This window comes from Schistocerca gregaria, chromosome 3, assembly GCF_023897955.1.
Source record: "Schistocerca gregaria isolate iqSchGreg1 chromosome 3, iqSchGreg1.2, whole genome shotgun sequence".
Lineage (NCBI taxonomy): Eukaryota > Metazoa > Arthropoda > Insecta > Orthoptera > Acrididae > Schistocerca > Schistocerca gregaria.
In genome coordinates this window covers 387,993,560-388,014,962 of record NC_064922.1, presented here as the reverse complement: position 1 = coordinate 388,014,962, position 21,403 = coordinate 387,993,560, and the positions used below count along the sequence as shown (strand labels likewise).

Sequence of the window (21,403 nt, the reverse complement as noted above, 5' to 3'; positions counted from 1 at the left end):
TGGTATTAAATGTCATATATGCTTGTGTTTATTGTTAATAAAACAGTACCATACACAGTACAACAAATCATGTTTAAAGTGACCACTGTTGCAACGAACATGCCTTCTTCCTAGTGTTACACCGTATCACACTACCTGAGAAGTGACTCATTTCAAAGAATTGGCTCAAAATTAAAGCACTGAAGTAATACTGATACAGAAACAAATATCTCATTCTGTTAATTAATTCTACATCACAAACAACAATAAGGGAATTAAAAAACAAAGCACTCACATATTTATTTATAATTTTTCTACTTCTGTGAATGTTTATGAATGTAACAATACTGTATAAATCTTATAAAATACAGTGCCACTAACACTTTAAGCATTGGTGTGGCAGATATATTATGTGATTTATTTGATAATGGATGGAATAACAATACTTTAACATTTATTTTGTGTCAAGTGTCACATCTTTTACACAAAAGCTGTTCAACAAATGAATTTTTAATAAAATATAAGTATGTTGAAGTTAGTTTGCTGATTCTATCAAAAAATTTGTCTGCACACAGCAGGGGTATATATTATTAAAACTCTCTCCAGAATCATATTCCACTCGTTTACACAGTTTGTGTGTGTCAACATTATGTACAAAATATCAGTTGATTGAAATAGAACAGAGCAGCAAAACGGTTGTTCCTCAACCAATGATATAATATGACAGCAATCTAATGATCAGACAATTTCTCAGTGATCTCACACACTTCACTAATTCTGAAAACCAAACACTTGAAAATAAGTGTTCACTTTGGTATTACTGGATGTACTATAATGTGACAGTTCACCTTTTTCGTGTTCGTACTTACTGCACAATTTACTTGTCAAAATATCTTTCAACTGTGGTATGACCTCAACACATTCTACTTCAGTCTTAGTTTTAGGTGCTTTCTTCTTTCATAGAAGAATCAAAAATATTTCCAAATGCACTCCAAGACACACAACAAATAATTTACATCATGATGCATTATAGCTCAGGATTTGGTTGTTCTTGAGAGCTATAATGAGAGTTAAATCTAAGGAAGTTAGTGATATGCAAAACAGAATCAGTTACTACATCATGTTAAAGAGCAAATTTAAATTGCTCTCCTACATTTCTGGCAATATATGAGAGTATTGAAGGCACATTATAGATTTTTCACTCGACAGCTTTCACTTTTTACGAAAAATGCCTTGCAAGTTGGGTATATTAGCTGCTCGGTTGGTTGCAGGTTTATTCTGAAATATTTTTGACACACGATTTTTCATATCCTCCATGCCTTGGCCCATGTTAGCAGTTGCTACTGCCAAGCTTAAGGTACTGGACCTGCATCAAAACAAGAGCCAAATTAGTTAACAGGCAAGTGAAGTATTCATGAAACAATTATGAAGTATGATTGCATTTATACCTGTCAATGGGCCTTTGAGAATCCAGACGTGATTCTGCACCTCGTATCATTGCCATAACTGTTTCATGATGCGTATACAGGGCTGTATTAGTGATAGGTTCCAAGTACCTGTGAAGAGCAAATATTGCACAATATAACCAAAATTTAGTACTGCAAATTGTTTTGTGTTCACATCTCATACAAACTTTATATCAAAACAGAAAATAATTATAGCTGAAAACGTCATGTGCTGCATAGAAAACGCGTGAAACATTTAATCCCTGTGGTAAGCAACTTCATATTGGTGGTGATCTAGGGTATCTTTCTAGTAACCTTTTAATATTAGTGTTCTCATTTAGAAGAGAGAAGAAGGAAAAAACACAAACAACAGGTTAAGTGACATGAAAGAGACAGAGGATAGGGGTAAGACAGTGGGGACATGCGTAAGAGGGCAGGAGGCAAGAGGAACAGATGAGGAAGAACAGGTAAGAAGGAGGGGGGGGGGGGGGGGCTATGGGCAAGGACAGGTGGAAGAAAGTAAAGAGATGTGAGAGCAGAGCAGATTGGGGAAGTAGAGAGGCGGGATGGGGAGGAAAGGGGAGTCGAGGTGGCTGAGATGGGTGGGAGGAGGTCAATGAGTTTGGGGGGGGGTGAGAGGGGAGACATATGGGGTGAGAGGGGTGAACTGCCAGGGGGAGATGCCAGGAGGGGGGAGCAGATGCCAGAGGGAGTGGGGGGGGGGGGTGTTGGCAGAGATAATGGAAAGGGGGGGGGACGAGATACTGGGGGAGAGGGGTGGGAGGTGAGGGTTGGATGGTTTTTTGGTAGGTTGATTGATTTGGGGGAAGGGACCCAATAGTGAAGCCATCGGTCCCATCGGATTAGGGAAGGATGGGGAAGGAAATCGGCCATGCCCTTTTCAAAGAAACCATCCTGGCATTTGCCTGAACCGATTTAGGGAAATCCCAGGTAGCCTAAATCAGGATGGTTAGCCATCGCTTTGAACCGTTGTCTCCCGAATGCGAGTCCAGTATGCTAACCACTGCGGCACCTCACTCTGTAGAGCGAGGGGTAGACAAGTGGACAGGGGGGAGATGGTTGGATAGTGTAACATATCGTAATATTATAATTTGATCCACCATGTTTGTGAGCTTTGTCAGAGTCTGTAGAATATTCCATAGGCATTATTACGTGGGTAATTCAAATGCAGTGTTGTAGTTCAACTTTCTGGTCAATTAAAATTATCAAATGAATTGTAATTCAATGTATAACCCCATTTTGTTCTTGTTTCTTGATTGATAGAGAAGAGAGAGAAAGTAATTGTGTTATGTTATGACAATAATATTGTTATTAATCTGAAATTCACAGTACTTCATTATTATCAGAGATCCTTCCACTAAAGTCTTAGCAGCCAGCAGCTCTTGTTCCAGCAACACCACAGTATTATACTGAAACTCCAGTTACTTATGAGGGCTTTTACCTTACATACTGCTAATCTGCAGCAAAATGGTTCACTTATGAATTATTTGCATGAGCTAGCTTCAAAGAAACTTTAATTTGTAAATTTCTTCCAAGTTTGTGTGCTTACTATGCACAATCTCGTGTCTTAAGAAATGTGAGCTTATAGTTCCGTTACCTTTAGTGCAAACAGGGACTGTGATTGCTGTGTTCAGATACATGCTAGCTGGTGACGCTTTGATTACAGCTCCAGAAGGTACTAGCTTCAGGCACACAACTTGTTGCTGTTGGCAATGAACATCACTGGGGGGGGGGGGGGGGGCAGACATGGGGATCTGAGTGACATCCAGCATGTCCCTTATGTCCCCTGGTCCACTACTGTGACTGCCTCAGTTACTGCTGCACTGAAGTTGACTCTGCACCCATGCTCGAGTAGGAGGTCTTTCCAATGGGTGGGTGGCAGGCAACAAAAGACATTCTGTGGAGGGAGGGGGGGGGGAGTGAGGGAGTGAGTGGGGGAGGAGGTCCAGTGTGCACATAGCATGGGGAATCATCCCAGCAATCACAGTTTAGTCAATAATCAGCTGCCTTTAGTGAATTAACAGTCTAGTTAAAAGTTGATTAAGTCTCTTCAGTAAATTGATTCCTTAGGATGGATAGGATGTGTGACTGCTGTGTATGGACGCAGAAGGAGCTGGCCACTCTTCGCGAACAGCTGAGCGTGTTGATAGCCGCAGTCAGCCGTCTTCAGGCTGCTGCCTCAGAGTATAGCGGCAGTGGGGAGTTTGGTGCGTCGCAAGGTACACCCCAGGTGTTACATGCTTCACCCACTGTCCCTGCTGTCGAGACATCTGCGCGGGTAACGGGCGCGGATGGGCCACCATCTCCCCAAGGGGAGTGGTGGGTTCAGCGGCGTTCGCGGCGCACTAGGCGGAGGGTAAATGTGGAGGCTGGCCATGTGGCATCGCCCGCTCTGCCTGTGAGTGGACATGTGGCTGCTCCTTCAGCAAGGTCCAAGCAGGCACACGGGGGGAGGGGTTTATTAGTTATTGGGAGCTCTAACATTAGGCGGGTGATGGAGCCCCTTAGGGAAATAGCAGAAAGGTCGGGGAAGAAGGCCAGTGTTCACTCTGTCTGCTTGCCGGGGGGTCTCATCCGAGATGTGGAGGAGGCCCTACCGGCGGCGATAGAGAGCACTGGGTGAACCCGACTGCAAATTGTTGCTCATGTCGGCACCAATGACTCCTGCCGTCTGGGTTCAGAGGTCATCCTCAGTTCGTACAGGCGGTTGGCGTAATTGGTGAAGACGGAAAGCCTCGCTCGCAGGGTGGAATCAGAGCTAACTATTTGTAGTATCGTTCCCAGAACCGATCGCGGTCCTCTGGTTTGGAGCCGAGTGGAAGTCTTAGACCAGAGGCTCAGACGATTCTGTGGAGATCTGGAGTGCAAATTTCTCGACCTCCGCTATTGGGTGGAGAAATGTAGGGTCCCCCTGAATAGCTGGAAGTGGCTACAAGGGTAGCGGAGTACATGTGGAGTGCACATGGGGGTTTTTTAGGTTAGAGAATTCCCTCCCTAGGCCCGACAAGACGCCTCCTGAGACGCGGCAAGGTAGGAGTAGGCAAAATGCAACAGGGAATAACAATATTAATGTGCTAATAGTAAACTGCAGGAGCGTCTATAGAAAGGTCCTAGAACTGCTCTCATTAATAAACGGTCACAACACCCATATAGTACTAGGGACAGAAAGTTGGCTGAAACCAAACGTAAACAGTAATGAAATCCTAAACTCAGATTGGCATGTACACTGCAGAGACAGGCTGGACAGTGAAGGGGGAGGCGTGTTTATAGCGATAAGAAGTGCAATAGCATCGAAGGAAATTAACGGAGATCCGAAATGTGAAATGATTTGGTCAAGGTCACGGTTAGAGCAGGCTTAGACATGGTAATTGGATGGTGGTGGTTGTTAGTGTTTAACGTCCCGTCGACTACGAGGTCATTAGAGATGGAGCGCAAGCTCGAGGTAGGGAAGGATTGGGAAGGAAATCGGCCATGCCCTTTCAAAGGAACCATCCCAGCATTTGGCTGAAACGATTTAGGGAAATCACGGAAAACCTAAATCAGGATGGCCGGAGACAGAATTGAACCGTCATCCTCCAGAATGCGAGTCCAGTGTGCTAACCACTGCGCCACCTCGCTCGGTCGGTAATTGGATGCCTTTATAGGCCCCCGGGCTCAGCAGCTGTTGTGGCTGAGCACCTGAAGAATAATTTGGAAAATATTTCGAGTAGATTTCCCCACCATGTTATAGTTCTGGGTGGAGATTTTAATTTGCCGGATGTAGACTGGGAGACTCAAACGTTCATAACGGATGGCAGGGACAAAGAATCCAGCGAAATTTTTTTTAAGTGCTTTATCTGAAAACTACCTTGAGCAGTTAAACAGAGCACCAACTCGTGGCAATAATATATTAGACCTTCTGGTGACAAACAGACCCGAACTATTTGAAACAGTTAATGCAGAACAGGGAATCAGTGATCATAAAGTGGTTACTGCATCAATGATTTCAGCCGAAAATAGAAATATTGAAAAAGGTGGGAAGATTTTTCTGTTTAGCAAAAGTGACAATAAGCGGATTACAGAGTACCTGACGGCTCAACACTAAAGTTTTGTCTCAAGGACAGATAGTGTTGAGGATCAGTGGACAAAGTTCAAAACCATCGTACAATATGCGTTAGATGAGTATGTGCCAAGCAAGATCGTAAGAGATGGAAAAGAGCCACCGTGGTACAACAACCGAGTTAGAAAACTGCTGCGGCAGCAAAGGGAACTTCACAGCAAAAATAAACATAGTCAAAGCCCTGCAAACAAACGAAAATTACACTAAGCGAAATGTAGTGTGAAGAGGGCTATGCGAGAGGCGTTCAATGAATTTGAAAGTAAAGCTCTATGTACTGACTTGGCAGAAAATCCTAAGAAATTTTGGTCTTACGTCAAAGCGGTAGGTGGATCAAAACAAAATGTCCAGATACTCTGTGACCAAAATGGTACTGAAACAGAGGAAGACAGACTAAAGGCCGAAATACTACATGTCTTCTTCCAAAGCTGTTACACAGAGGAAGACTGCACTGTAGTTCCTTCTCTAGATTGTCGCAGAGATGACAAAACGGTAGATACTGAAATAGACGACAGAGGGATAGAGAAACAACTAAAATCGCTCAAAAGAGGAAAGGCCGCTGGACCTGATGGGATACCAGTTTGATTTTACACAGAGTACGCGAAGGAACTTGCCCCCCTTCTTGCAGCAGTGTACCTTAGGTCTCTAGAAAAGCGTAGCATTCCAAAGGATTGGAAAAGGGCACAGGTCATCCCCGTTTTCAAGAAGGGATGTCAAACAGATGTGCAGAACTTCACCGAAGAGTCAAGCAGTATATTGCTCCCTCCTACGTATATCTCGCGAAGAGACCATGAGGATAAAATCAGAGAGATTAGAGCCCACACAGAATCATACCGACAATCCTTCTTTCCACGAACAATACGAGACTGGAATAGAAGGGAGAACCAATAGAGGTACTAAGGGTACCCTCCGCCACACACCGTCAGGTGGCTTGCGGAGTATGGCTGTAGATGTAGATGTAGATGTAGAATGGGTTCTTCTGCATGCAATGAAGAGATATAGAGCTGAGGGTGCAGCCAGCTGCAGGCAGTGGCTCATGTCGGTATTAACGATGTGTGTTGCCTTGGGTCAAAAGAAATTCTTTTTGGTTTCAGGCAGCTATCTTGAATGGTAAAGACTTTCAGTCTTATTTCCTAGATGAAGGCAGACTCACAATCTGTACCACTGTGGACTGGACCGATTGTAGGCAAATGGTACAGAGTTGAATGGAGAGTCTCAATCGGAGGCTCAAATGGTTGTGCGACTGTATAGGCTGAAGATTTCTTGACTTGCTCCATAGAGTGGTGGGGTATCAGGATTCTGCTTCATAGGTCAAGAGTCCATTACACACGGGAGGCAGCTACACAGGTAGTGGGGGGGGGGGGGGGGGGTGTATGGTGTGGACAGGGGTCTTTTCTTACATCAGAGGGTCACAGGAATGTGTAGAAAGAGCTTCAGTCTCAAAGGGTGCAGGTCAATCATAGGATGATGGTAGACTTTGGAACCATATGTATTATAATAGTAATTTGTTGTAGCTGTGTTGAGAAAGAACTACAGCTCCAAGTGACAACAGAACGCACTGAAGCTCAAATTGTTATACATACAGAAAGGTGACTAAAGCTGGAGATAAGTTCAACCAAAAACAAAGGAACTAACTGTATTAAGAAAAGATAGATTAAATACAATTGGTGCCAGTGTATTTGTTGCTGTTAGAAATTGTTTATCTTATAGTGAAATTTAAGCAGATAGTTACTGTGGCTTAGGGTGGGTTGAGGTTATAGTTGACAACCAGACCAAGTTAATAATTGGTTCCTTTATTGATCCCCCGACTCAGATAAAAAAATTGGCAGAAAGGTTTAAAGAAAACTTGAGTATCATCTCAAATAGGTACCCCACTTACACCATTATAGTTGGTGGTGACTTCAATCTACCTTCAATATGTTGGAAAAAAATATACATTCAAAGCCAGTGATAAATATACAACATCATCAGACTATGCTCTACGTACTATATGCCTTCTCCTAAAATAATTTTGAACAACTGGTTCAGGAGTCCATTTGAAGTGTTAAAAAACATACTTTACTTCTTAGCAACAAATAATCCTAAGCAGCTAGGGAGCATCATCATCAACATAGGGATTAGCGACAACAAGGTGGTTATACCAAGACTGAATATCACAAAATCCAAAACTACCAAAAATAAGCACAAAATATATCTATTTAAAAAATCAGATAAAAATTTGCTTGGCACCTTCCGAAGAGACAGTCTCCATTCCTCGCAAACTAACCATGTAACCGCAGAGTATATGTGGTTTAAATTCAAAAAAATAACATCGACAGAAATTGAGAGATTTGTATCAAATAAACTGATAAGAGATGGAACTCATTGCTATGGTACACAGAACAGTACAGGACATTGTTGCAGAAGCAATGAAAAAAGCATACCAAATGTAGAAGACTGGAAAATCCCCAAGGTAGGCAAAGTTTTACAGAAGCTTGAAATTTAGTTTGATTTCAATTTGAGATGCTTTTAATAGTTTCCACAACAAAACTGGCAAAATAGGGTACAACATACAAAGAGATACTGGTCATATGTAAAGTACACAGAGGCAAGACACAATAAATACTTTCACTGCCCGACAGTGATGGTAATGTTATCGATGACGTTGCACCAAGGCAGAGTTACTAAGCACAGTTCTTTGAAATACCTTCACCAAAGAAGTAAGTACACATTTCAGAATTTGAATCACAAACTGCAGCTAATAGGAGTGACTTAAAAGTAGATACCTTCGGTGTAGCAAAGCATCTCATATTACTCAATAAAGGCAAGTCTTCCTGTCCAGATTGCATACCAATTAAGTTCCTTTCAGAGTATGCTGATGTAATAGCTCTATATTTAGCAATCATCTATAACAGCTCACCCGACAAAAGATTGGTACATTAAGACTGGAAAGTTGCACAGGTCACACAAATACTCACGAAAGGAAATAGGATTAATCCATTGAATTACAGACAGGAAGGGGGGGGGGCAGTGGAATGGGGTATGGGTGACACAGGAGATGGGAGGGGGTGGGGTTATGGCAAACATGAGGTGGATGGGGAGAGGGAGAGGAAGGGGGAGAGGGAGAGGAAGGGGGAGAGGGAGAGGAAGGGGAGAGGGAGGGGGAGAGGGAGAGGAAGGGGGAGAGGAGGAGAGGGGGAGAGGGAGAGGAAGGGGGGAGAGGAGGAGAGGGGGAGAGGGAGAGGAAGGGGAGAGGAGGAGAGGGGGAGAGGGAGAGGAAGGGGGAGAGGAGGAGAGGGGGAGAGGGAGAGGAAGGAGGAGAGGAGGAGAGAGGGAGAGAAAGGAGGAGAGGAGGGGGAGAGGGGGAGAGGGAGAGGGAGAGGAAGGAGGAGAGGAGGGGGAGAGGGAGAGGGAGAGGAAGGAGGAGAGGAGGGGGAGAGGGAGAGGAAGGAGGAGAGGAGGGGGAGAGGGAGAGGAAGGAGGAGAGGGAAGGAGGAGAGGAGGGGGAGAGGGAGAGGAAGTAGGAGAGGAGGGGGAGAGGGGGGAGAGGGAGAGGAAGGAGGAGAGGAGGGGGGAGAGGGGGAGGAGGGAGAGGAAGGAGGGGGAGAGGGGGAGGAGGGAGAGGAAGGAGGAGAGGAGGGAGAGGAAGGAGGAGAGGAGGGAGGGGAGGTAGAGGGGGGAGAGGGGGGAGAGGGGGGAGAGGTGGAGAGGTGGAAGAGGGGGAGAGGGGAGAGGGGGAAGAGGGGGAAGAGGGGGAAGAGGGGGAGAGGGGGGAGAGGGGGAAGAGGGGAAGAGGGGGAAGATGGGGGAGAGGGGGGAGAGGGGGGAGAGGGGGAGAGGGGGGAGAGGGGGAGAGGGGGAGAGGGGGGAGAGGGGGAGAGGGGGAGAGGGGCAGAGGGGGAGAGGGGCAGAGGGGCAGAGGGGCAGAGGGGCAGAGGGGCAGAGGGGGAGAGGGGCAGAGGGGGAGAGGGGCAGAGGGGCAGAGGGGGAGAGGGCAGAGGGGCAGAGGGGCAGAGGGGAGAGGAGGAGAGGGGCAGAGGGGCAGAGGGGGAGAGGGGGAGAGGAGGAGAGGGGCAGAGGGGGAGAGGGGGAGAGGGGGAGAGGGGGAGAGGGGGAGAGGGGGAGAGGGGGAGAGGGGGAGAGGGGGAGAGGGGGAGAGGGGGAGAGGGGGAGAGGGGGAGAGGGGGAGAGGGGGGAGAGGGGGAGAGGGGGAGAGGGGGAGAGGGGGAGAGGGGGAGAGGGGGAGAGGGGGAGAGGGGGAGAGGGGGAGAGGGGAGAGGGGGAGAGGGGGAGAGGGGGAGAGGGGGAGAGGGGAGAGGGGGAGAGGGGGAGAGGGGGAGAGGGGGAGAGGGGGAGAGGGGGAGAGGGGGAGAGGAGGGAGAGGAGGGAGAGGGGGGAGAGGAGGGAGAGGAGGGAGAGGGGGGAGAGGAGGGAGAGGGGGGAGAGGAGGGAGAGGGGGGAGAGGAGGGAGAGGGGGGACAGGAGGGAGAGGGGGGACAGGAGGGAGAGGGGGGACAGGAGGGAGAGGGGGGACAGGAGGGAGAGGGGGGAGAGGAGGGAGAGGGGGGAGAGGAGGGAGAGGGGGGAGAGGAAATTATACTAAATTCATATATGAAGTTACTACTGGTATCTGATCCTGAATAAACTTTATAGGAAGTGCCACGATTTTTGGCATAGGAACGAAGTTAAGAAGCCAGATATGCGGGTTCCCTGTGAGTTCATAACATATGAAAACACAAAAAAATTGTGCCCTGTAGTTGAAAGAGAGCATAAGTAAGCATGTGTGTAAGAGGGAAGTGGAAATGATACACAAAGCTAACCAACCAACCATTGTGTTGCACCTGTTGTAGAACATGTTCTGAGCTCAAATGTGATGAGATCTCTTTAAAAGAATATTTTTCTCCATGCCAAACAGCATAGACTCTGTAGACATCACTTGCATAAAACCTTCCTCGTGTTCCTCCCACATAATGTCATGAAACCAATGAAGCACGGCAGTAGGACACATGCAGTTTTCTTGACTTATTAAAATCATTTGACTGAATACCTAACTAGGTATGATCACATGTGATCTCAAACAAAATTTGTGAATGGGTTCAAGATTTCTTGGTAGGGAGGATGCAGCACTTTATTTTGGAAGGACAGTCATCATCAGCAAATGCAGAAATAAATTCAAACATGCCCCCAGGGAGATGCATTGGAACTCTTTTGTTAATGTTGTATGGCCTAGCAAACATTATTAGTAGTAACCTCAGACTTCTTGCAGAGATTGAGTTATTTATCATGAACTACTGTTAGGTGAGAGACACTCACTGCACCACTCTGACTTCAAATATTGGAATACTGGATACTATCTTTTCTTCATGTGTGTTCCCTGTCACAATTCTTAGACATAATGTAACACAGTTTAGAGCCACTGGATTGAAGACATTTCTACAGTTGAACAAAGTAAAATATCACAAAAGCACAGCATAATTTCATCCAGTGACAAATGGCCAAGCAGAATGTTATGCACATACTCTTAAGTGTGTTATTTGCACATTGCCTAAAATTGCAGGATAATTACAAGTGAACTTACATATATTCCTTACATATATTCCTTCAGCAATACAGGAAAGCTCCACATATTACATCAATCACCTTCTCATTCCTTGGATGCAGTATACAAACCAGAATAGACTTAGTATGTCCTATTGAAATACACCATTCCAACGATTTTAACATATGCAAGTAGTGTATTTCCTATCAATCTGTTTAGGGGTAAATAGATTAGAGGCACAGCTATTACAATATTTGTATCAGATTGGATATGAAGGCCACTGTTTTCAAGAGCCCTAGTGACCGGATTTCAACACTACTCAGTATGGTGTGACATTTCATTCAGCAGTATGATGCAACACTGTTTCTTCTGGCATTTGGTGCTGCAACTTTCAGTCAGCACAAAATTCTTCACTTTGGCAGAACTGTACTGGCAGACCAATTTATCCCTTGCTATTAGCACTTAATACAGAGGGAGTTGAAAGGTTCAGTGCTTGTTGCAATGGTAAATATGCTCAAAAAGTTGCAGTCTACAGAGCTTTTGTTGCAAGTTGTTAAAAATAAATGGGAATTACAGCTCTTTTTTTAAAGAGAAGGATGTTAATTCGTGATGTTTGTTATGCAGTTGCCTAATTGCAGGCATCACAAATTTGCCACAGAATCCCATCTCGACACCATGCACAGAGAATCTAGTTTTAGATGGTAATGAAAAAGTAAAACATTACAGCAATGGACAGACAGTTTGTAAGGGATTCATTGTTTTGTACACCTAGAAGCACTTTGTGCTAAATTTACTGGCCTGAAGCATGTGATCAAATTGGAGGTACAAAAAGCAAATTTTTTGAAGTTGCATGGATTATTACACTATTAGGTTCAACAGCTTTAGATGGTGTGGAACGGAGAGTATAGAGACTATATATGACTGAAAAGTATGCTGATTAAGTTGAAGTGAATGCCTAGAATGGATTTTTGATGTTAGACTCACTATTACTGAATTTCTGAAGGGAAAGGGAAAACAGGAACAAAAATTAGAAGATCCAGAATCATTTGCAGACCTGACATTTATAGCTAATTTGACTGCACACTTGACTGTCCTCAATAAGACACCGAGAGATGAGAAGAAAATTATTTGTTTTAATGAGGAAAGTGAAAACATTTTAAAAGAAAATAACATTGTGGAAGAAACAATTTCTGACAGAGAACAGAACAAGATCAAGTTCTAAGTTCTCTGGATTTATAAAAATTTGAATTTTGAAGACCCCATCGTGAAGCTGAAATAATTCAGGAATAGTTCTCTAAACCTTTTAGTAGATTAAAAACCAAGTATCTGTTTTGAGCTATTTGCAAGACCATCTGCCATTTCAGTTGAAAGTGGTCTGAGCAAGTGCAGATGGAATTGACTGACCTGCTGCAATATCCCTTTGAAAGATAAATTATTTTATGTTACAGCTGTCCAGGAGTTATGTGCAGTTTTCCCTCAGGAAGAATTTCCACCTCTCCATAATGACACTGCAAAAATGATATCAATTTTCTGATCAAAATATATGTGTGAAAAGTTATGTTGATTATGGAACTAAATAAGTCACAATTACATAGCACCCTGAGTGATGCAAATCTATGAAACTTTTTGCAACTGTGTGTACTGACAGTTTGTACCAGATATAAATTTTATTGTGTTTTTAGCAAACCAAAAATAATTAAATAGTGAAAACTTGTTCTGTTTGTCATCTATGTTTTTGAGGAATGTACCCATTGCAGCGTTGTCTGGAGTAAGTAGTCATAATAAAATTTGAGTCTAGCTGTATGTGTAAGAAATATTTATTCCACTCACAAAGGCATGCTCTAGACTATCTGTTTTTGTCTCTATATCTAAGCTTAAATGTTGTTAGAATTTTAGGGAACATTGTGGTGAACACAATAATTCTAATGGAATAAATTTGCAAACCCAGCCCCCCTTTTTTTTTGTACATGTATTCTCATCTTCCAACAGTCAGAAGCAATATATTATTGCTCTTTATGATGAGTTGCATAGACCTTCAGATTTTCTAATTTCCTAATCTATGTAAATAAAAATGTAAATGTTCGCTTGTTCAAGATCATGTATCTCCGAATCTTCTTGACCAATTGCTTTGAATTTTATGTTGGATTCTAATATAGATTGTTTTAGGTACCTGCAGTGTCTGACTCAGCGTGAGCGACAGCAAACAGCGTCAGAACCAGAGTGGGTGGCTGGTATGATATGTGGAAGGCACCGGGAAGCTACCAAATTACTATTCCCACGGCGCACTTGACATGGCCCTCTACGTCCAAAATAATGATTCCGGAGGTAAAACATCCCCTCAATTGGATCTCCGGTAGGGGAGTACATCAAGGCTAATTTAAAGTGTAAAGATAAAGAAAAAGAAAAGGAAAGAGGAAATGGAAGGATTGGTACATGGAACGTCCACATCATGGTAAAGAATAAGGAAAAAACCATGATAATGAAGGTGGAATACATAAATAGCAGACTGATGATGCTGAAGTTGAAAGGACACAAGAAAGATGTAGATCTAATACAGGTCTACATACCAACCAGCCAACAAAGCAATGATGAGTTTGAAGAGTGCTACAGCAGAATTGAATCACTGGTGGAGAGAGAGAGAGAGAGAGAGAGAGAGAGAGAGAGAGAGAGAGAAGAAAAAGGCATGCACCATAGTAATGGGAGATTGGAAAGTAGTAGTTGGTGAAGGGAAAGACAGATGTGATGGGAAAGTTTGGATTGGCTAACAGAAATGAAAGAGATGTGAGAATGGTCAGATTTTGTAAGGAAAACTCATTGGTAGTTGGAAACCCGGTTTTTGAACATCACAAAAGAAGACGGTACACATGGACATCGAATATAGACAATAGTAGATACCAGATCGAGTACATACTAATACAGAGTAGATTCCAGACATGCCTGAGAAATGCCAAAACCTATTCAGGAGCAGATATTAACTCTGACCTCACCTTGGTTGTAGTAGATGTGCAGGTTAGATTGAAAATAATGTTGGTAGCTAAAGTGAGAGAGAAATTTAACTTCGATGCTCAAAAGGAAAACAGAATAACCAAAAAGCTTGAAGAAGAGTTTTGAGACAAGTGGAAAATTAGAGAAAAGACAGAGGGCATAAATGAACAGTGGAACCAGTTCAGAGACACTCTGAAAGCAAGCAGTAAAGGTGCTGTTGGTCTGATGAAGTGCAAGTGGATAAGGAAATCACGGGTTACTGACGACATGATTTTTAAGATGGAAGAAAGGAGAAAATGAAAAAAAAAAAAAATGCACAAACTGATGAAGGAAAAAGGCAATACAGAAGACTGAACAATGAGCTGAGAAGAGTATCTGTTCAGGCCTGGGAAAAATGGACAAGAGAAATCTGCTCAAAAATTGAGACACTGGAGAAAGAGGGCAAATATGAAAAGATGTATCGAGTAGCCAAGGAAATAGTATTTCAGGGAAGAAAGAACAAAACAAATATGGAGATAGAAGGGAAAGCTCTTACGTGACCCACATGCTGTCTAGAAGAGATGGAAAAAATATTTTGAAATTCTCTATGAAGCGGATCAAAGACCTTCTGCTCTGCAGATTGAGAAGGAAGAATCAGTAAATGAAGATGAAAGAGGAGATTTTATCCTAGGTTCAGAGGTAAATAAGGCATTGGGAGAACTTAAAAACAACTAAGCGTGTGGTGCAAATGACATTCCAGCAGAAATCTTAAAAATTTTAAATGCAACTGGCGAAAATGTGTTGACCTCTCTTTGCAACTACATCTATGACACATGGGAATGGCCAGAAGACTATCTCGTAAGTATAATAGTCCCTATCCCAAAGGCTAATAATCTCAAAAAGTGTGAAGACCACAGGACAATCAGCTTAATATCACAGGCAGCAAAAGTAGTTCTTCGAATTCTGAATAGGAGGCTATATGGAATGCTGGAAGAGACACTTGGTGAAGAACAATATGGCTTCATAAGGGGAAAGGGAACACAAGATGCCATTTGTCTCTCGCCAATCACATTTAACATCTATCTGGAGGAAGTACTGGAAAGCTGTTTGGATGGGACAAGAGGCTGACTCAACAAAATAAAAAAAATAGAGTCCCTTCCACATTAATATTAAATAAACTTTGTTATATATTTACCAAGCGGGAAACCGCCGGCAGACAGGCACATGAACAAGACACACAAACACACACACAGAATTGCTAGCTTTCGCAACCGATGGTTGCTTCTTCAGGAAGGAGAGGGAAAGACGAAAGGATGTGGGTTTTAAGGGAGAGGGTAAGGAGTCATTCCAATCCCGGGAGCGGAAAGACTTCCCTTAGGGGAAAAAAAGGACAGGTGTACACTCGCGCACACACACACACACACACACACACACACACACACACACACACACACACACACATATCCATCCGCACATACACAGACACAAGCAGACATATTTGAAATTGCGAAAGCTAGCAATTCTGTGTGTGTGTTTGTGTGTCTTGTTCATGTGCCTGTCTGCCGGCGGTTTCCCGCTTGGTAAGTCTTCGAATCTTTGTTTTTATTATATTTTTCCCATGTGGAAGTTTCTTTCTACTCCCTTAAAACCCACATCCTTTCGTCTTTCCCTCTTTCCTGATGAAGCAACCATGGTTGCCAAAGCTTAAATTTTGTGTGTGTGTGTGTGTGTGTGTGTGTGTGTGTGTGTGTGTGTGTGTGTGTGTGATTTCTATTTTAGGAGGAGGACTGTTTTGCGAAACCTCAAATGTATAGGTTTTTTTGCTGTGCCTGTCTGTGACACAGTGTCTCCTCTACATTGCATGTAGTAATCTATCCTTTCCATAAAATTAGTGTTTACTGTTAAATGAAGTGGGTTAAGAACAAATACAGAATGTGTGTACAATTTATAGGTGCAGTAGAGCTAAATCGAGGGAAAAATTGTATTCTGGGGTAGTAACAGGGTGGAGGAGCAAAGTCGAGCATGAAAGTATGAGGAAAAGTAGGTTGTCAGAATGTGATCATGCAATTTCCTTCAGCATAGGTCTGCAAATTGAAGAGGGAGCAGGAGTTTCACCAATCTGGTTACCCCACTACATCACATGAGCGTTTCGCAAAGGTACACCAACCAAGCTAACACTTGGTTTAAGAATCATGAAAGAAGGTTGTATACATGGAAGAACCCTGGAGATACTAAAAGGTATCAGATAGATTATATAATGGTAAGACAGAGATTTAGGAACCAGGTTTTAAGTTGTAAGACATTTCCAGGGGCAGATGTGGACTCTGACCACAATCTATTGGTTATGACCTGTAGATTAAAACTGAAGAAACTGCAAAAAATGTGGGAAATTAAGGAGATGGGACCTGGATAAACTGAAAGAACCAGAGGTTGTACAGAGTTTCAGGGAGAGCATAAGGGAACAATTGACAGGAATAGGGGAAATAAATACAGTAGAAGAAGAATGGGTAGCTTTGAGGGATGAAGTAGTGAAAGCAGCAGAGGATCAAGTAGGTAAAAAGACGAGGGCTACTGGAAATCCTTGGGCAACAGAAGAAATATTGAATTTAATTGATGAAAGGAGAAAATATAAAAATGCAGTAAATGAAGCAGGCAAAAAGGAATACAAACGTCTCAAAAATGAGATCGACAGGAAGTGCAAAATGGCTAAGCAGGGATGGCTAGAGGACAAATGTAAGGATGTAGAAGCTTATCTCACTAGGGGTAAGATAGATACTGCCTACAGGAAAATTAAAGAGACCTTGGAGAGAAGAGAACCACGTGTATGAATATCAAGAGCTCAGATGGCAACCCAGTTCTAAGCAAAAAAGGGAAGGCAGAAAGGTGGAAGGAGTATATAGAAGGTTTATACAAGGGCGATGTACTTGAGGGCAATATTATGGAAATGGAAGAGGATGTAGATGACGACGAAATGGGAGATACGATACTGTGTGAAGAGTTTGACAGCGCACTGAAAGACCCGAGTCGAAACAAGGCCCCCGGAGTAGACAACATTCCATTAGAACTACTGACGGCCTTGGGAGAGCCAGTCATGACAAAACTCTACCAGCTGGTGAGCAAGATGTATGAGACAGGCGAAATACCCTCAGACTTCAAGAAGAATATAATAATTCCAATCCCAAAGAAAGCAGGTGCTGACAGATGTGAAAAGTACCGAACTATCAGTTTAATAAGTCACAGCTGCAAAATACTAACGCGAATTCTTTACAGACGAATGGAAACACTGGTAGATGCGGACCTTGGGGAGGATCAGTTTGGATTCCGTAGAAATGTTGGAACACGTGAGGCAATACTGACCTTACGATTTATCTTAGAAGAAAGATTAAGAAAAGACAAACCTACGTTTCTAGCATTTGTAGACTTAGAGAAAGCTTTTGACACTGTTGACTGGAATACTCTCTTTCAAATTCTGAAGGTGGCAGGGGTAAAATACAGGGAGCGAAAGGCTATTTACAATTTGTACAGAAACCAGATGGCAGCTATTAGAGTCGAGGGGCATGAAAGGGAAGCAGTGGTTGGGAAAGGAGTGAGACAGGGTTGTAGCCTCTCCCCGATGTTATTCAATCTGTATACTCAGCAAGCAGTAAAGGAAACAAATGAAAATTTTGGAGTAGGTATTAAAATTCTTGGAGAAGAAGTAAAAACTTTGAGGTTCGCCGATGACATTGTAATTCTGTCAGAGACGGCAAAGGACTTGGAAGAGCAGTTGAACGGAATAGACAGTGTCTTGAAAGGAGGGTATAAGATGAACATCAGCAAAAGCAAAACGAGGATAATGGAATGTAGTCAAATTAAGTCGGGTGATGCTGAGGGAATTAGATTAGGAAATGAGACACTTAAAGTAGTAAAGGAGTTTTGCTATTTAGGAAGTAAAATAACCGATGATGGTCGAAGTAGAGAGGATATAAAATGTAGACTGGCAATGGCAAGGAAAGCGTTTCTGAAGAAGAGAAATTTGTTAACATCAAATATAGATTTATGTATCAGGAAGTCGTTTCTGAAAGTATTTGTTTGGAGTGTAGCCATGTATGGAAGTGAAACATGGACGATAACTAGTTTGGACAAGAAGAGAATGGAAGCTTTCGAAATGTGGCGCTACAGAAGAATACTGAAGATAAGGTGGATAGATCACGTAACTAATGAGGAGGTATTGAATAGGATTGGGGAGAAGAGAAGTTTGTGGCACAACTTGACTAGAAGAAGGGATCGGTTGGTAGGACATGTTTTGAGGCATCAAGGGATCACAAATTTAGCATTGGAGGGCAGCGTGGAGGGTAAAAATCGTAGAGGGAGACTGAGAGATGAGTACACTAAGCAGATTCAGAAGGATGTAGGTTGCAGTAGGTACTGGGAGATGAAGAAGCTTGCACAGGATAGAGTAGCATGGAGAGCTGCATCAAACCAGTCTCAGGACTGAAGACAACAACAACAACACGAACCCTCTGAAATGCACTGTATGAATCACTGGCAAAGCAGTGTACAGACATACCAGGGAATTTTTATTTTCCAGAAAGTGTGTTAACACTACATGGAATACAGATCTGACTTAGTAATGATACTAATGTATGAAATGCCACATGGACAGAATGCATGTAATTCACTCAGTGTTCTACACTGCTACAGGGAAAATTGAAGAGGGATGCTGTATGGCAGCTGTAGCATTTCTATTTACAGACACTATATCTCCCAACCATTTCCTGTCCAGTTCTTTTGTGTGAGAAGACAAAATAACTTCAATGAGCTCATGTGTATACAGAGGAGTTACTTTCAGTTTATTAAATGAGTACTTATTTGCAGTTGTTAAGCGAGCTTCTATGTAAACTACATTCCTAGGAACAAAGGCTGAGAATGCAAATGTGATGCTTCAGTGACTTTTGTAATTTGGTGGGAAAGGGACTGAATCGGTAAACGCTTGCTGCATTAGTATTATTATTATCTCATATCTGTATCCCCATAGTATTAATACACTTTATGGAAAATAAACATTCTCCAGGCATGTCTGCACACTGTGTTGCCAATGATTCTTAAAGTGTGCTGCAGAGGGTTGGCGTAACATTGTGGAGCACCTTGTAGTTAGTTACTTCATGTGACATAGTGGGGTAGATAAAAATGGGGAATCACGTAATTTCTTTTCAGTTTGCAGACCTATAATGGAGGGAATTGCATGACCACATTCCAGTAATCTACCTTCCCTTGTGCTTCTACCCTCCCCCCTCCCCTCCCCCCTCCATCCTGTTACAGGCCCAGAACACAATTTATCCCACAGTACAATTCTATTGCATTTAGATCTGATATACATATTTACCATTGTTCTTAACCCACTTTATTTAACATTAAAAATCAGTTTTACAGTATTAAACACTATTTTTAATAATCTGCAATTTTCCCATCCCTTGCAGTGCAGAAACTTGTAATCCAAGAAAATGAACAGTATCTTCTCCATAGGAAATTTAACACAGTTTAATTTTGTACTGGGAACGATTTTCGCTACAAGCCACAGTTTTTGAGTTATTCACGTAAATCATTGGAAAGTGACCCTTCCCCCACCCCCACCTACACCTAAACAACACTATATTCTTCATGCACTTCTCGCTGCCACTGTACAAAAATTTGTGACTATAAGATTTTTTCTCCCATTCTATTGTTTTTGGTCTTCACTCACTGGGCTATTCTTATGGCACATAGATAACTGTTACTTTATAATACATCTTAATGTGGTAAAGTAGTTACTAATCCTTTTGCAGTTACTAGGGTCGAATGTCCTGTCTGTCCGGCTGGCTAAGAAGATGAACATTGTGCGTCTCACCAGTAGGCGGCTGACACAACCCTACGACCACTGCAGGCCAATCAGGCGTTCCAGTGCACACAGAAGCAGTCTTTAATGATACTCTTTATAAAATCAGTATCACACTGTGCAGTCACAGTGGTTGCAGTTTCTTTTAGCCACAAAAGAGAACTTCAAAACTAATCCAAGCCTTCTGTTATAAGTTTATCCTGGGGGTGGTGACAGAAAAATGGTACAAACTTTATTTGTTCGTTTGCATGACCATCATCAACAGGAAACACAGAAATATTAATTTTGTAAATGAAAACCGCCTTTTCTTGCTGCAATGTATTTTATTTCTTCCAGGCACATTTCATCTTTTACTTTGAGGCATCATTCTACGTTCCACTGAAGATGCTTTAAAGTAAAAGGCGAAATGTGTCTGTAAGAAATAAAATACATAGCAGCAAGAAAAGGTGATTTTTATTTACAAAACGAATATTTTTATTTGTAATTGCAAAATTCTGTACCGTAAGATTTACACTACTGATATTTTTGCCTATAACCTATTAAAATCTCATTAACATCAGACAAATAGATTTCAAGATAAATAGCTTTAAAGAGAACAGTTCCGAGTGAAGACACCCAAAATTCGACTGTCTTCTGTCCTGTGTGGCTGGGAGTGTTTCTGAAAAACTGGCAATACATACTGCACTGTTCTGTTTTTGTAACATCTGATACGTCAATTCATTAGGATAATTCATGCACTTTAGACTATATATGTTGTGTCATTTGTCTGTGTAGGTTAGGAAATCAAATTGTATCTACCAGATTGACTGGCGAGCAGAAAGGAATCATGAACAGGCGAAAGCTGTACACTTTCCGATATTACAAAGGACAGCAGGTAACAATGTTGTCAGGAATACTGAATTGCAGACAACAGCAAGTTGCCATTCTACTGTGCACGTTTACTTGTTCCCATAATCAACCATACATGACTGTCCTTAACCATTAGAACTTCCTCCTTGCCGGACATAAATGAATACACGTAGCTATCTGGAAATTCTACTTGCTGGGCTGACATGTACGCCCATGGCTATCTGGATGCTCTAACTGCACAGCATACATGAAGTCCATAGCCACAAAAGGTTTAAGCTAAGAATAATAAATAAACATCATAACTTCAAAAGCAGCAGCTTTCCCCAAATAGCAGCTCTTCTGTTAATTTTACTATGCTATATTAAGCTCAAAACATTCCAAGTAGTGTATTTTGTCAATGGTTAATTATTAACTTAATACCTACCACCTGTTTTGCTATGTTAATGTATGTACTGATTAGTTCCTTATCTCTAATAATGTCATTTCATGATGGAATGTACTGAACATGATGAATTTCATGAATGAGTGAAAAGGTAACTAACAGCAGAGAAAGACCCTCTTTCCTACATTTGATGTTGTCTTTCTTAGAATTCACAAGACACAAACTCATTCAGTTCTCATGTATATAAGTATTGCTTAAATAAAATAGAAAGAAACTTCCACACATGGGAAAAATA

At 42.4% G+C, this 21,403-nt stretch overlaps 1 protein-coding gene across 1 annotated transcript in view; it reads right to left on the bottom strand.

The window, feature by feature from the left end:
• Nucleotides 1–275: 275 nt before the first annotated feature.
• LOC126354565 (RAB11-binding protein RELCH homolog) overlaps nt 276–21,403 on the bottom strand; it is a 141,714-nt gene continuing 120,586 nt past the window's right edge. The window contains exons 19-20 of the mRNA XM_050004309.1: nt 1,428–1,535; nt 276–1,345 (exon numbers count right to left, since the gene is read on the bottom strand). Coding sequence (XP_049860266.1) covers nt 1,192–1,345; nt 1,428–1,535 — 262 coding nt within the window. The 3' untranslated portion in view covers nt 276–1,191. The remainder of the gene's footprint in view (nt 1,346–1,427; nt 1,536–21,403) is intronic.